General features: G+C 43.1%; 1 protein-coding gene across 1 annotated transcript in view; it reads right to left on the reverse strand.

Annotated features, from left to right (window-relative positions):
- Positions 1–15,101, reverse strand: part of LOC119171401 (unconventional myosin-Ia-like) — a 138,888-nt gene that overhangs the window by 22,223 nt on the left and 101,564 nt on the right. Inside the window, exons 4-20 of the mRNA XM_075892812.1 lie at positions 13,581–13,696; positions 12,027–12,121; positions 9,787–9,891; positions 8,830–8,876; positions 8,640–8,703; positions 8,228–8,241; positions 7,774–7,858; positions 6,392–6,498; positions 5,777–5,924; positions 4,732–4,850; positions 3,487–3,573; positions 3,343–3,408; positions 2,550–2,654; positions 2,389–2,451; positions 1,315–1,518; positions 973–1,087; positions 458–579 (exon numbers count right to left, since the gene is read on the reverse strand). Coding sequence (XP_075748927.1) covers positions 458–579; positions 973–1,087; positions 1,315–1,518; positions 2,389–2,451; positions 2,550–2,654; positions 3,343–3,408; positions 3,487–3,573; positions 4,732–4,850; positions 5,777–5,924; positions 6,392–6,498; positions 7,774–7,858; positions 8,228–8,241; positions 8,640–8,703; positions 8,830–8,876; positions 9,787–9,891; positions 12,027–12,121; positions 13,581–13,696 — 1,662 coding nt within the window. The remainder of the gene's footprint in view (positions 1–457; positions 580–972; positions 1,088–1,314; positions 1,519–2,388; positions 2,452–2,549; positions 2,655–3,342; positions 3,409–3,486; positions 3,574–4,731; positions 4,851–5,776; positions 5,925–6,391; positions 6,499–7,773; positions 7,859–8,227; positions 8,242–8,639; positions 8,704–8,829; positions 8,877–9,786; positions 9,892–12,026; positions 12,122–13,580; positions 13,697–15,101) is intronic.

Genomic DNA, 15,101 nt, shown 5'->3' on the forward strand with positions numbered 1-15,101 from the left:
AAAGGTTATAAAAATATATCGCTATTATTCCCCCACCTCTAAGAGAAAATTTCTCAGAACGACAAACTATTTGAACACCAGGTGGTACGCGTCAAAACACCGATATGTTTATGAAGCGCACTTTATTTTTTGGCCAATTTCACTCTTCGCTTTCTTTCCCATCTTTCATTCCCTGTTCTCCCTTCCCTTAGTGCAGGGTAGCAAACCGGATGCTCCAATTTCTGGTTAACCTCCCTGCCTTTCACCAATTTAATTCTCTCTCTTATTTTTCTTGCCACTATGTGTTCCGGAACGTGCAACCAAATCTAAACACACGGGCATTTTTACATATCGCCGCTATCTAGGTGCGGCTGCCGTGGCCGGATATCGATCCCACCCCATCACGCGCAGCACAGCGATGCAACAGCCGCTAAACCGGAGCGGTGAATTTGGCGAGCGAAATCGCGTGCACACTTGCCTTGATGCAGCGTACGTAGTTTGGCGTTTTCGCTTGCAAATTTTTCACAAGTGCTCCAATGGAAATCTTGAACTGTGTGGCAGTCGTTGTTGGACGCTTCAGCGTCGTGCGCTTCGGGTTCCCTGCGAGCGCGAAGGCAAATGCAGAATGACGTCGAATGCAGATGAGTCACATCGACAAGATAAAGGAAAGGGGGGAGGCAAAAACTACATTAACAAGCTTTCCGTTGTAAAAGCACGATATTATACTGTGAAGGTCTTTAGGTTTACTGAGGCATCACATTTAGACAATTAAAGATGTTAGATATTTCATTGACACGCGTGCATTCAAATGGAGCTAGTCGATATTAGACGTTTTTTAGGCAGCTAAGCTAGAATTATCAAATCCTAACTAATGGTCGTAGTATGCGAGTAAATTCAGTAACCATGAACGTAGGTCAGCGTTCGTCGTTCAATGCTATCCGAGGTCAAGAGAACGATGAAAGAAATATCTGTGGCTGCGGCAATTAAGCTTACCTTCAGGAAACAGAACCTTCATCAGGGGATGATCGCAACTGTACATGGCTTGAGACAGGTCACGGTAGAGATGATCATTGTTTTTATCAATAAAACCAACAACAGAATAGGTAACCTAGAACGGAAAAACAAGAATAGTGCAAGTGATATTGCTTTTCGGACGGACGGACGGACGGACACACACACACACACACACACACACACATATATATATATATATATATATATATATATATATATATATATATATATATATATATATATATATATATATATATATATATATATATATATATATATATATATATATACAGGCAGACATTGTAAGACAAAGCAACTCACAGCACCGGCGTAATGCCTAAGACGGAAGCACTGTGACGGCAACGGGACGTCGGCGGCGGCACCCGTGAGGTTTTTGCATCCCTTGCTCTCGAAGTAAGGGCTGTCTTGGCACACCTTGGTCAGCTTGTACAGAAAGCTCTCGTCAGTGGCGGGCCCCGGTCGAAGGCACTCTTCATCCAGCATCGCCAGGATGCCGTGGTTATTCTGGAGAACGAAAAGTCACTCTTGAAAAAAAAACTGCCGTTGATAACTTTCGATGTGTGGTTGCAAGCATTTTGTCAAGTTTTCTCCCCTTTTTTTAAGACTATGCATCTAGATACCACTCTCGTACATTATGGCGTAATTTTTATGACCGGAAGCTCGCTACTTTCGGTCAATCCTCGTTTGATGCGTTTGAGCCGAAAGACTCAAACGTATCCCCCGTGGAAACCAGAGTCCGTGGTCGAACTATCAATGCACTAGCGGCCTCCTTTTGTGTGGAGGAAGAACGGGTCAGTGACACCACTAGCGTTTGATGGGAGGCGGAAAACTTAAGATACGGAAGTAAAAACTTCTGGTGCATCACAGTCTGCCAAAAATAAAGAGTGACGCACTTGAGGTGCCAAAATTGAAAGCAGTTGTCCAGTTTTTCTTTTCGGGGAACTTTTTGTAAATTAGCAGCAGCCCTTCCTAACCAAAGAAAATGAACGGGTCACTGGCACCTTGCACACTTTTGCGTGCAAGTCTATTAAAATGAAATGCAGTCACAACATTTCTTCAGTCTTAAAGCTGCAACATCGCTCGCAGGCGATACCAAAAACAGTATTTGTTCGAATGTTATACAGTGAGATGCTGGCGGCGCCACAGCAACGAAGAGTTACTCGTTTTTGCGCTATTCCACGTATATAAACGTTGTGGTCATATCGTCACTGTTTTTAAGTAATTGTACTAATATGAGTCAGGTTATTGTCTAATAATACCTTTTTCATCAATATACGGGAGAATGGTCTAATCTTAAGAAAAAAAAGAAACAAAAAATAAACGCCGTATTACAAGTTACCAAAATTGGCTGCGATGTAGTTGTAGCTGACGTACCTTTTCAATGAGGTCACAGATTATTGCATTATTAAAGTAGTCTATGTGCTCCCATTGAATACCCTGGAACGAATTAAGTGATGCATTAGTTCGTTGTGGCGCCAAGCAACAGTATGAATGCATGGCAAAGAGTCGGGACGAGGCATCAAAATCTCACCTACCTCACGTACGTACTCTTCCTGTTCTTGTTTGAGCGTAAGCACAATGAAGAGTTGCTCAATCTTCTCGTTGCAATAATTTATAACGAACTGTTCAAAGCAGTTTTTCTGCGTATTAGAGAAAGAGAGAGAGGGGGGGAGAAAAATAGTCACTAACGAAAACTACACATCTCTGCTGGAGATGTTGTTTGGTGCGTCAGCTTCTATATGCGAATAGTACAAAGAACATGATACACGCAAGGCAAGTGGTAGACGAGTAACACATGCAAAATAGGCCGCACAAAAAATACAGAAATCGAAGTACAGTCGAACATCGTTAAATTGATTTGATATGTAAAGTTTAACGTCCCAAAACCACCATATGATTATGAGAGACGCCGTAGTGGAGGGCTCCGGAAATTTCGACCACCTGGAGTTCTTTAACGTGCTCGAACATCGTTAAAACGAGGTTGAATTTCGCGCGAGAATACCTTTAATATTTTAAGTGTTTGTTATAGAAGTTTGTTATACGCTACTGGCGAGAAACGTTTCACATTATGCCGTGCTGTTTCTTTGGCAATTCATAGTGTGTTGCCTCATAAGTGCACAGCTGTGCACTATAATACGTTTGCTTCGTTATGTTTAAAACTTGCGTTACATCTGTGTACGCTATATCAAGATTCGGCTGTATATTTAGGAGACGGACACAAAACAGAAATTGTTCACAGGAAAACTCGCAGAACGTGCGATGCAACTTAACGGTGGAGGAAAGAAACTAAAACACGACTTCAACCAGAGATGCGAAGGCAGATGTTACCTCTAGAACTTCAAATCCGTAAATGTCCAGGATTCCGAGACATTTTCTTTTTCCGAGGCGCTTCGCCTGGTGAACGAATGAAGAAGCGAGATCTTTGGTGTGCCCTCCAGACGATGACAGGTAACATGAAAAGCCGCCACTTACCCGTATGCTATCATTTATCCGGCTTACTAACCACGTGAATAGGCGGCTGTACAAAGCTTTGCATAAGGCATTCTTGGAATATGTGGCCTGAAAATAGACAGAATGAGATACGCTCAGAATTAATGGTTCGTGTTTGAGGCAGTGTGGATGACGATGATGAATTGACCATCCACGCTGCCTGTATGTTTTCAGGTGGCCTGAACACCTTTTTCTTTCTAGAGAGGTAAAGGGGGGGGGGGGCTTTTTCGAATGTGTTGCATAGTAAATACAAGTCTTCTCTAGTCTTTGAATGCATTGATGTTGCGCTATTGCAGCAAACTGATTACACTCAATTTATCGGCAACTAAGCTTAAGATTAAGAGTATCAAACTCGTGCGTTATTTATCCATTGAAAACAAGCGATTAGTAGGCCCACAGGCGTATTCGCGCTTTGAGATGGATATTATGGCATGCCTAGGCGTGATCCAATAGCAAGAACAAAGCCTAACACAGTACAAAGAGACGTCGGCACGTGGTTTAACTAGTTTTCAATTACTTGAACGTATGTGCCTAATCGGTAAACCAAACGGTGCTAACGAGAAATGCGAGAACCTCTCGGATGGTAAAAGAAAAAAAAACGACTCATCTCTACTACGGTAAATATTAATAACCAGTGGAGATAAGGGGAAGTCTTAACAAAATTGTGCAAAGTTAGAAAATTTCGGCATTAAAGAACGTAGTTTTTCAAAGCATGATCAAGTGTAGGCATGCTTGAGATATTAACCTAGCTTTTTTTAATGCCACTCAAGTCGCACAAACGCAAAGGGTTATATTCGCCAAAATGATCTGCTAGTCTTTACCTGTTCTTCCTTCCTCCTCCCACCACTTCCCTTTCTCAGCCCTTTGCTATACTGTGCTATACATAACTATGATCTTATAAGTGCTTGGCACATACCGAATAGGGTATAGTTATAGAAAGCTTCATCATTACTGGTAGAACGGAGGTCAGTAGAAGGGCCCAACTTCTGTGACACATACCCGCTTTGCAATGTTGTGAACGTGGACGAGACCGGCCCGAGACCGGCCCAAGCCCGACCGCAGCGTCTGCGCTGTAAAGCTATGCTTATGTGCTTACCTAGCTTATCAAGGTCAAGTTCCACAATATCACTCAGGATACATTGAAGGTCAAGTTCCACAATATTACGAAGGATAACAACATGCAATAACAACATGAAGGCTGACAAAAGGGGACAACGAAAAACTCACTTCATTGGCTGAGAGGTCGGTGACGGCCACGTCGTGCCTCGTCTCCACCATCTTCTGGGTCAAGGCAGAATGGAGGAATGCAAAGTCCACACGGAGCAACTCGCAAACTTCGTACAACTCTGCAACGGAGAAATAAAGTGGCAAAGAGAGGCAGTTGGAGAGTTCGAGGTTTCAGCATGGCAGCTTACCATTTGTTTTTGAATGCGGAACAGCATCTGGTGACAATACCAAGCAGAATTTTGATTACTTTGAGCGTTTCATCGTGCGTCAACTAGCCGTTATTTCATGTGGCACGACTGCGTAGCCCACATTTTATTATCTCGATTCGGTCTGTTGCCAGGTGATCCCAGCGTTATCTTGACACGTTCATCTTCGTCAGATTCAAAAAATTTGCTCAATTCACGACATTCCCAACAAGTTTCTTTCCGGATATTTTATTTTCGTTTGCCAATGGAAGTGGCCGGTTTTTTCTTATTATTACAATCAAGCACTTTCGACAACTAATATATTGAGAAGGTAGCATGAATGTTGTTTTTCAGATGTACAATACGGTTATTTATCGACGCCAATTAAGGCTACTCGCGGCGATTTACAAAAAAACATTCTCATGTATGTACATCTATATTAATGAATAAGGTGGGTAAATAGGAGAGAGGGAGGAAATGCAGAGATGTTAACCAATTTGGCATAACCAGCGCTAACTTACACTGAGGAAAGGTATGGGATAATTTGAAAGTTATAAAAGTAAAGAAAGTGAGTGAGTAAGTGAGTGAGTGAGTGAGTGAGTGAGTGAGTGAACACACTAGAAACGGGGCAAGAAATTCGTGCGTGCACATATACAAACGCAAAATGGGGACTTCTTTTGTGGGGCGTGGAGGGTTCAACTCTCCTCCCCCGTGGCAGCCCCAACGGAACACACACACACACACCGTCACAATTTATCAGTCTTTTACGTTGTACGGCATCGCTGTCAACCTGCAGCTGCTCGAAGACAACATATTTAATGATTAGAATGACATAAAATTATAAGGTTACCATCACTCACCATACTCGTTGAGGAGGGCGCAGCTTTCCGTGTCGTCGATGTTGGCCCTCGGTTGAAACTCTACGTTTCCCAACTTGAGCACGACGGCGACCACTTGGAACACGGCATGCACTTCAGACTGGCTCAATCCCAGCGCCTCCATCGACCTCTGGAACGAGCGAATCGCGTGCGTACCAGAAATGAAAGGAAAAGAGCAACAGCGGTCACGACAATCGCTTCGGGCTGAAACACGCACTGGCAGCTAATGAAAGAAACACGCACTGACAGCTAATGAAATGTGAACAATGTAACGCATTTTACGCGGCGTAACCGATTCTGATTAACGTTTTCTAACGTTCAACTGAACAAGCTGATTAAAAAACGGCACATAGATTTTAGTGAGTACGGAACTCCGCTACAACAGAATGCAAATAACAATATATCGTTTTTTTTCTTTGTATTATGAACACGTGCGTGCTTATTGATGGAAGTGAAGAGGTTTAACGAGTTAAGCATAAGCAACACTGCAGCTTTACCGTTTAGTTATGCTCATTTTTTTACTGAACTCTCTCGTAAATTTTGTTGAGCTCAGTGCTAGTATAGTGCCATCAATTTTTAGTTTTGCATCATGCTCACCTTCGTCAAAACAAAATAACTCCTGTCATCCATACTTTCCAATTGAGAACATCTGCTGTGCTTGAGAATGGAATAGTTTTCCGTGTTCCTTTGCAGCTTTAGACTTTCTATAAGAAAGCGCAAGAAATAATGTACACTGTAAGACAAGCAAACTCGGATGAAGTGGGCATTTTTATCTGAAGCTTAGGAATAAAAAACATTTATTGAATTTTTTTCTTCAGTACAGGCTTTTTAATACTGTGGCGAAACCACCCTTGAAATTATTTGTTAAAAGCAGCAAAAAAGGGGAAGCTGACACTGGTACAAGAAGTAAACGGAACACAATGCATAACTGTACGTATGTCAGACGTGACAAGTATATACGTGCTTTTAGATTTTCACTCATAACTACAACTTCCCAGTGAGTCAGTTCAAATTAATGTGATTTGGAAGGCCACATTCATTGAATAAACTCTATTGATGGACGTTGCAGTTGCCACATTTATTTTTTTCCAATATCCATATTTATAATACAAAACATGTTGGGTACAAACCCTGTTGCTTAGAATACTACTTAGACAATGCCAACGCAGTAATTCATCAGCTACAACGACTGCATGGACTGTACGCTCCCCCATGATTTGTTTTGGAAAGTGCTTTTACACTACATCGAAAATTTCAGGTGAAATGGTTCACCTTATGACTGTCTGCACAATTTGCTCAGTATTACGTCAACAGCCGCACGACAGCCGCACATGATCAGAAAGACGACGAATTGACGTATTTCCTATTTCTGATGCTTTGAGCACTGTCACACATTTCATTTTCTTAGGCCCACGGGGTGTGTTCGTCAGTATTGTTGGTACCATATAAGTGCAGTGCTCACGACTTTAAACTCGATCAGTTTGGGCCTAAGTAGTTAACGTACTTTTGTATTGCTTCACGTTTAGTAAGTGTCACAACGGCGTCATTCTGGCTCGAACTAGTTACGTAAGAGCAAACATTACTATAAACGACCACATTCCTAGTGACATGAGGTAACTCTAGTCCACAAACTAAAACTGTCGGTGTCCCGTTTCACCCCGTGAGAATGTACTATCAGCGTCAAATGAAACCCAAACAGCGCCAAGCCTTGCGATAGTGTAGTGCTTGCCGTCCACTTATCACTACGAACAGGCACGCATATACGCGCAAAGCTGCTGAACAGGATGCGCGCCTGTCAGTGGTAATGACTGGACGGCACGCACTACACTATCGCAAGGCTTGGCGCTGTTCGGGTTTCATTTGACGCTGATAGTACACTATCGTTACGATAGGTGGTGCAGTTTTCAGTGTTGAACACTACTGATTCGCTCTACACAATTCATCACGAAATTGTTTTCGGTGGAACAAGTCACACTTACTTAAGAGGTGAACTTCGGCGCCGCTCAACAATTGATAGAAAAAATGGAAGTTGCGCTCTCCCTGCATGTGGCTGATTACCCTGGACTGTCGTTAAGGAAGAGATAAGAGAACAAGATTGATGTTGAGTGGTAGCATCTCTATTTTGTAAATTAACAAAACACACGAGAGAAAGTCATGAATAGTTATAAAAAAGCAAACAAAACATAATATATTTGAGTGATGTTGCCTGGAAGCCGTGTAATAAGGAGCTCATAAGAGAGAGAGACAGGGAGAGGCAGGCTTATTTACAGAAAGGCAGAGAGGTCAGCCTGAGCGATAGCTTGCTCTTGCCTGCTACTCTACACTGGGGGAGGGGAGGGGCTCATCAATTTCATAGTGAGTTTTATATGCACTTTGTATTTAACAATGCAAAGTCATAAATTATTTTGACAGAGTAATAGCAGCATATCTCACCTTTTCAAGAAGATCTGAAAAAGATAAAATAAATACAAACTAAATATTAGTTATCTGAACACTTGCATTGAGCATTCTAAGCTTTTCAAAAACTGCGTCTACTCTATTTATATCGCATACTGAACCTCTATCGAATACACATAACAACGGCAGTAATGTTCCTTAAAGAAATTATTACTGTATAATAACGGTTAAGAATGACAGAGAGAAAATTCTTAATCATGTAGTTCACGTCGTGCATCTTTCTCTCTTTGCTGTGTCTCTTTGCCGAGTTCACAATATTTTAAATCTCTCAAGATGGCAAGTGTATATTCAACGACACGAAATACTTCTCTCAGTGTACGAAAAGCAAGCAAATGTTAACGCAGCACAATCGGGTCTTATTTATAAATACTTGTATACGTTTACTCACAATTTGTAATCACTCCCCCGACCGGATCCCCTTTGAAGTCGAATTCAATATCAGTGTATTTGCCCTGTAAAAAGAAGAACGTTCACAGTCACTACATTCAGAATAAATAAATAAATAAATAAATAAATAAATAAATAAATAAATAAATAAATAAATAAGAGCGAGCCAAGTGTAAAATGAAGCCGCTTACAAATCTTGAGGAGTTGTCGTTCCGGTGCGTCTTGGCATTCCCGAAGGCTGCACAAGTACGGTGAAAAATCGATTATTCATCATTAGGCTGCTTTCAGCGAGTTACTCAGGTCGCGAAAAGCGTATAATTCATGCGGTCTGCCAAGGCGTGTATGTGGTGGGTCTCGGCTTACTTTAGGTTCACTGAGCACATAACGACAAGCACACTATCATTGTGTGCTCATGCAGTGTAACTTTGCAATGAGCGCAAAGGGAGAAATTAAGCGATGACGTGCTTTCAACACGACCTGCCGTTGATTTTCGGGGCCTAAGATGCAAAGTAAGCGGTTAATGAAACCCAACATAAGAGACCCTCGGCCGCTTTCATCACAAAAACCACATGACCGTAACCATGCATTTTATACAGTTAACTACAGAGAAAAGACGGGAGAGAGCACACTTGGCGTCCTCGTTAGATGGTTTGAAAAAGTAGGGGGGTCTTCCCTATCCCCGGCCCCTGCTGTGCACACGCCTATAACACTCACTTTTCTGTGGACTACAAGTTAATGTCGTCTGTGACACGATAAATGTCCTTGTTTGTCCGAGCACTGCGTGCAAAAACCCGCCAGGCGTAGTGCGACTATGTATCACTCAAGCGACACCTGTGCTATCGTTTCGCAGGAGTCACACACGAAAGCATTCAACTACGATATCACCCCGGAGCCAAACATAGGCGCTCGATCTCGAAGCCTTCACATTCAATACAAGCTGTTAACCTTAATATCGCACGCCTCTGACCTGTTCTCATAAAGACGAGCGTACATACAAGTAAACACGTACATACGCAGTAAAAACAGGATCTGCGCAAGCAGCAGATGCAAAGAAACGACGCATAAATTGCTTGCATGTTTAACGCACAACGTGCGCTCACCGCGACACCTTATAGGTGCAACGCCGATCGTGCAGAAGTACGACTCACCTTCGAGGACGGGCGTGCTCCTCAATATGTGCTCTTTGATGGCGCCCACCTCTTCGTCCCTGCCAGACACGGCCGCCACGTACTGCATCACCAGCTTGCTTGCCTCTGCGCACGGCAGCAACAGCATTTATACACTCGTCAGAAACCATGCTCTTTTTAGTACAGCAGAAAAAACACTGAGATTCACTTAAACAGACATCCAACTTGATAGCCTAGTATACAAAGCTGCAAAACACTACCTTGTGCGCCAACTTAATAAAGTAATACTAAAAAAGAGTTCAAACAGGGCGTAGTTACTATTCGTTATGCCTTGAACGGAAGATCACTATGTTTTATAACCGTTCTACCTTCTCATTTTGATATTCAATAAGGCACAGAGAGCCTTCGCGAACCCTACTGATTGGAAAAACCGCCACGGAGCAGTAACGTAACTCAAAAAAAATTTTTTTTCGGGTGGGATACGTGATCATACGTCCTGTCGCCCAAATTCTCACTTACCAGTTGACTCCCGTAGCCTCCCAAGTTACCGAACTTTCAAAAAGAAGCAAGGATATGCGCTCATACTATGAAATTGTAGAACACTACCAGCTCAATCGGTAAGTAAACTCGGGATCGGACAGATCGCTCAGTAAGACAAAGGTTCTGCGGTGAAAGTTACCGACGGGAGTTTCTCCAAAGACCGTACTTCACAGCAAGTGACACCAAGAGGTTTTTCTGTCCCAGTGAAAATTTCGTGATGAGGCAGCAAATTGGGTTTCCATGGTGTGGACATGTCCGAGTGAGAACAATAGTTTCACACACTCGAGAATCCTGGGAGGCCCTGCTCCGCCATCTAGACCACAACGTCCAACAAGACATCATCAGTCAAGCTCGCTATGCCGTGTGTCAAGGTATTCGAGACAACGACTAGGGGTGACGGCCAATACCTGACGTATTTGACTGTTTTTTTATGAAGTGTTTTTTCTTTGTCGAGCTCGCGTAGGATGTTGCCTCACTCCTTTGTCAAGTTTTGTTATCGCCCCGTTACACAGTTTACTGCTGCCTTGCGCGAACCGTGCCAATGGACTAACCCCCGTATTCACAAACGCTCCTCGACTCGACTTTCACCCTTCACTTGACAGAGTTGAGGAGTGCGCCACAGCTCGTCTCAAAGTGACGCTGCGCTACTCGCTAATTGCAGCTGATTATCGCTGATATGCAGTGAACTGCCGTGCCTAGAGATGGCGCTCCCATCGGCTTTCTCAAGTGAAGGTGAAGCGTTGAGTGGAGAGAGAGAGAGAAACGAGAAAAAAGGAAGGCAGGGAGGTTAACCAGATGCTAGTATCCGGTATGCTACCCTACACTGGGGTTGGGGAATAGGGGGTTGAAAAAGAAAGGGAGAGTTAAAAAATAAATAAGAGAAAAACACCGACACACACGCACACACAAAATCAGTCCACTCAGAGGCGTTCCGACAGGCCAGTAGTTCGTAAGAAGCCCAGTAGCGCTTGCACGGCTTTCTTCTGTGACGATGAGTCATGACGATGGCGTTGAGTGGAGGGACGTTCTAGAATATGGGGGTAAGAATCACCGAGATAATTGTAGAACCTTCCGATGCAATTTCGCGCACAAAGCGAACGTTACAGATTTTTCTGGAACATACATGAACGCTAGCGACAGCGCTGCAGAACATTCAACGGCACATGTATAATGCCCACGCGCATCACCGCTAGTTGTTGATCGACGACCGACGCACAGTTCGACGCTATCAGTGCCAGTGTGCATCGCAGTAATCTGACTGCACGTTCACCGGCCACAAGTTCGGCCAAATGAACAGTTTCGTCTTGTACCTACAGTCTGCTCCATTCGTTGACGTCGCGGCTCGTGACAATATTATCTTCTAGGATACGACCTTGAATACTTGTAGAACGCAACCAAATGTCACATTGATGAACTCTGACTTACTGCGCATAAATCTCTTTCGATTTCACTCTTGATTTAAGGATAGTTGCAGTAAATTACGTTTACAGATATGTGAACCCCACAGTGTTGGCGGCTTCTGCCAACAGTTTGAAGTTTCTCGACGCCATTTCATAAGCTTAAATTGAGGAGCGAGGTGATCCACCCAATGCGCTTGTAATAACGAAGCTGCATATCTGTACAAAAGTACATCAACCCAACAAAAAAAAAAAAAGAAATAGAGAGAGAGAGAGAGAGACCAAGAATTAATTGTTCGGGTAATTGTAACAGGGAACACTCGCCTGTTTTTCCTGCGCCGCTCTCCCCAGTGATGATGACGCACTGATCTTGATTGCGATCTTTTAAGGATGTGTATGCATTGTCCGCTAGTGCATAGCTGTGAGGACAAAAAAATTAACGCAGGTTTACAGGCATGTTAGAAACAATCATAAAATATACACATATTTATTCATTGTTATATTTCCGCAAAGGCATCATTGAACTTTGAACAAAAGGATGCACAAGAGTCTAAAATTGTTTTCCCAATGCATGTCTACAGAGAGATGACTCAAGATTCTACGAAGGATCTTCGCGACAAATACCTACGTGTCATAGCTGTGTTGAGATATTTGGTAAGCAAAATGCACACCCTCCTCAACAGATTGATAACCTCATAAACCTGAGGCGCGTTGCAGGTTCAGGATGCCTAGAGGCCAGTCCTCGCTCGCTTTCTTTAAATGGATTGCCGTGTACTTCATCTAAAACAGTCGGAGTCAAACAATACTCTTTGTTCGTAGTTCTATGACCTTCCGGGCATGTGCAGCGCACGCTGCCATGCATGTAAGCGTGTTATTTTCCCGCTCTTTACTTCTTCGCTTCTCTATTCTCTTTTTCTCCCATTTCCCCTTTCTCTTGTGCAAAGTAGCAAACCGGGTGCAGCCTGGTAAGACTTCCTGTCTTTCCTTGGCTTTTCTATCTCTCTCCTTATACTTCATTTCTTAACTATCTAGTTCAGAGCACTGTAGCTGCAGTATTTCGCATGAAAAGCTATGTGCAGGAAGCAGCCTGCATTTAAAATTACATCTTGAAGGATACACTTATAGGCCATGCCAATTCATTGACTCTATCGTAAGAAACATTTTGCGGCAGTTGTCTACAAAAACACCCACATAGCTACTGCGTGCCGAGGTTTGATATTGACGTGCGTTATACAGTAAAAAAATAATACAGAGCAACAAAATACTTGAGTACGACCGAGTGCTGAAACAGGGATTAAAATAAAGACATAACAATGGACACGTACCTTTTTAGTAAGTTCAAAGTGTTGCTTTGACGTCAATATTCGCCACACGGAACTTTGATCAAGACACATCGCGACACGATAAAAGTAGTACATTTCACTATAATTGTATAGTTCCCGACGAACACGGGAAAAACATTGCCCAGAGATTAATTAGCGAATAAATAGGAAAGACATCTCTGTAACGCAAACTGTCTGTGCTAGATGTGGGAGATAGGCGAACAGTAAACTTCAAGCGATAATCTTTATTTTATTTGATGTGTTTAACGAGAAAAGTTAGTACCAAGCTATAGCTTCAGCTACTCTTCTTTTACGAAATAATTTGCATGGTGAAGTAACTACGTAAAGTAGCATCAAACACCGCTAGAAATAGTAACCTAGCATAATGGGAAATTTTTAGCCCCACTGGAATATTTTCGTTACCTTGCATGAAACAACAACCACTTGTAAATTATTTAATTGTTATGGTACTAGAGAATGATTACGAGTGAATGCACATAGCGATAGCTGGGTCGGGACCAGTGGACAGCATCCCACAATAGCGACCCGTTCTTACATGTGCGGAGGCAGCTCGAACATGCTGCACTTCTCGTAGGCCTGAATCACGTCCGGACAGTAGAGGGCCAGCTTCTTGTACGGATTCACAGAGACCACCACGGTTCCGATGTAGGTCTGCAAACACCACAAAGCATGCAACTATGAATACCATTTGAAAGAGGCTACACGTTAAATCACGGTAAAAGACCAACTAGCTAAACTTTCTCCCCTTCTAAGGTTAAATCAACACATATTTAGGTGCGTGTGGGAAATTTTGCAGGCCTGGAATAAATCTATAGCTGAATGACAATAAAAATCACAGTATATCTACGGAGTGAATGACGATGAGTGGAGCGAAGCATCTGTCAGCCCGCCCACCCACCCACCCACTCACCCACCCACTCACTTACCCACCCGCCCGTCCATCCGTCCGTCCGTCTGTCTGTCTGTTCCTGCATCCATCCGTCCGTACGTCCGCGCGTCTATCCATCCATCTGTCCGTGCTAGTCTGTCTGTCCATCAGCTCGTCTGTCTGTTCATCCGTCCATGCGTTCATTAAGTGAACACTCCAAGTACCGCCATCTCCCATCTCGCAAACCCTGTGGCGCATATCCGCTTTAGAGCGGGTATGTGCCAGCGGTGGCTACGTGCTACTACATACATGCATACATACAAGGGATGGACAGACCCACGCCTGAAGGAGCTTCGCCCTTAAAAAAATCATTGACTTGCTGTATCATTTACTTTCCTTATTCGTTTGATACTGGTAACATCTTTGCAAGCATTAGAGCAGAAGGAAAGGGATATATAAGTAGTTACATGAATTTCTATGCATGCCTAATATGCAGCGTGTACTAAAATGCATCATTCGACTCTAAACATACAGTATTTGTTGAAAGAGAATTTCACTACCCTGTGGTTTGACAAAAAAAGCAAATTAATATACCAAGGCTTCATCTCTGAAATAAAGTGCCGAAACTTTCAAGTTATCGTTCTTTAACCGTCAGATGTATGGTGGCGGCTTAACCTAGCTTTCTTTATCAATGCCTGTTATAAAAAGATATATGACGGAAAATTTTTTTGTCTAAGGCTCGTTTTTTCTGTCCCTTAAGTTCAAGCTTTCAAGGTTGTTTGCTTTCAGTAACGCGTTAGTGCTTTCAGTGAGCCGGTCAACAAATTCTCCTAACGAAAAAGCAGATGACATTATTATCCCGTCATATTCTGTTCCGAATGCTCACACGGAACTGACTGATCATTAAAGTGAAGGAAGTAACGATCAGGCATGTGACGGATAAAGACCATGAGGTCATTAGCGAAAAAAAGTATGGTTACGTATTGGGTACAGTTCAGCAAAACTAAATACCGGCGTTGTGGGAAAAGGCAGTAAAAAGGGCGACGAGAGAGTCGATTCAGAGAGAGCGTAACAAAGACACCCCAGTAGGAGCATGCACTTCGTGGATGTCGGGTCAAGCGGAAGGAAGCGCTGTTGGCCATTGCGGAAGGGGCAAAAAACGTATCCGGTCTATGCGGCTAGAGTTAC

The sequence above is a fragment of the Rhipicephalus microplus genome, chromosome 4 (assembly GCF_043290135.1).
Source record: "Rhipicephalus microplus isolate Deutch F79 chromosome 4, USDA_Rmic, whole genome shotgun sequence".
Taxonomy (NCBI): domain Eukaryota; kingdom Metazoa; phylum Arthropoda; class Arachnida; order Ixodida; family Ixodidae; genus Rhipicephalus; species Rhipicephalus microplus.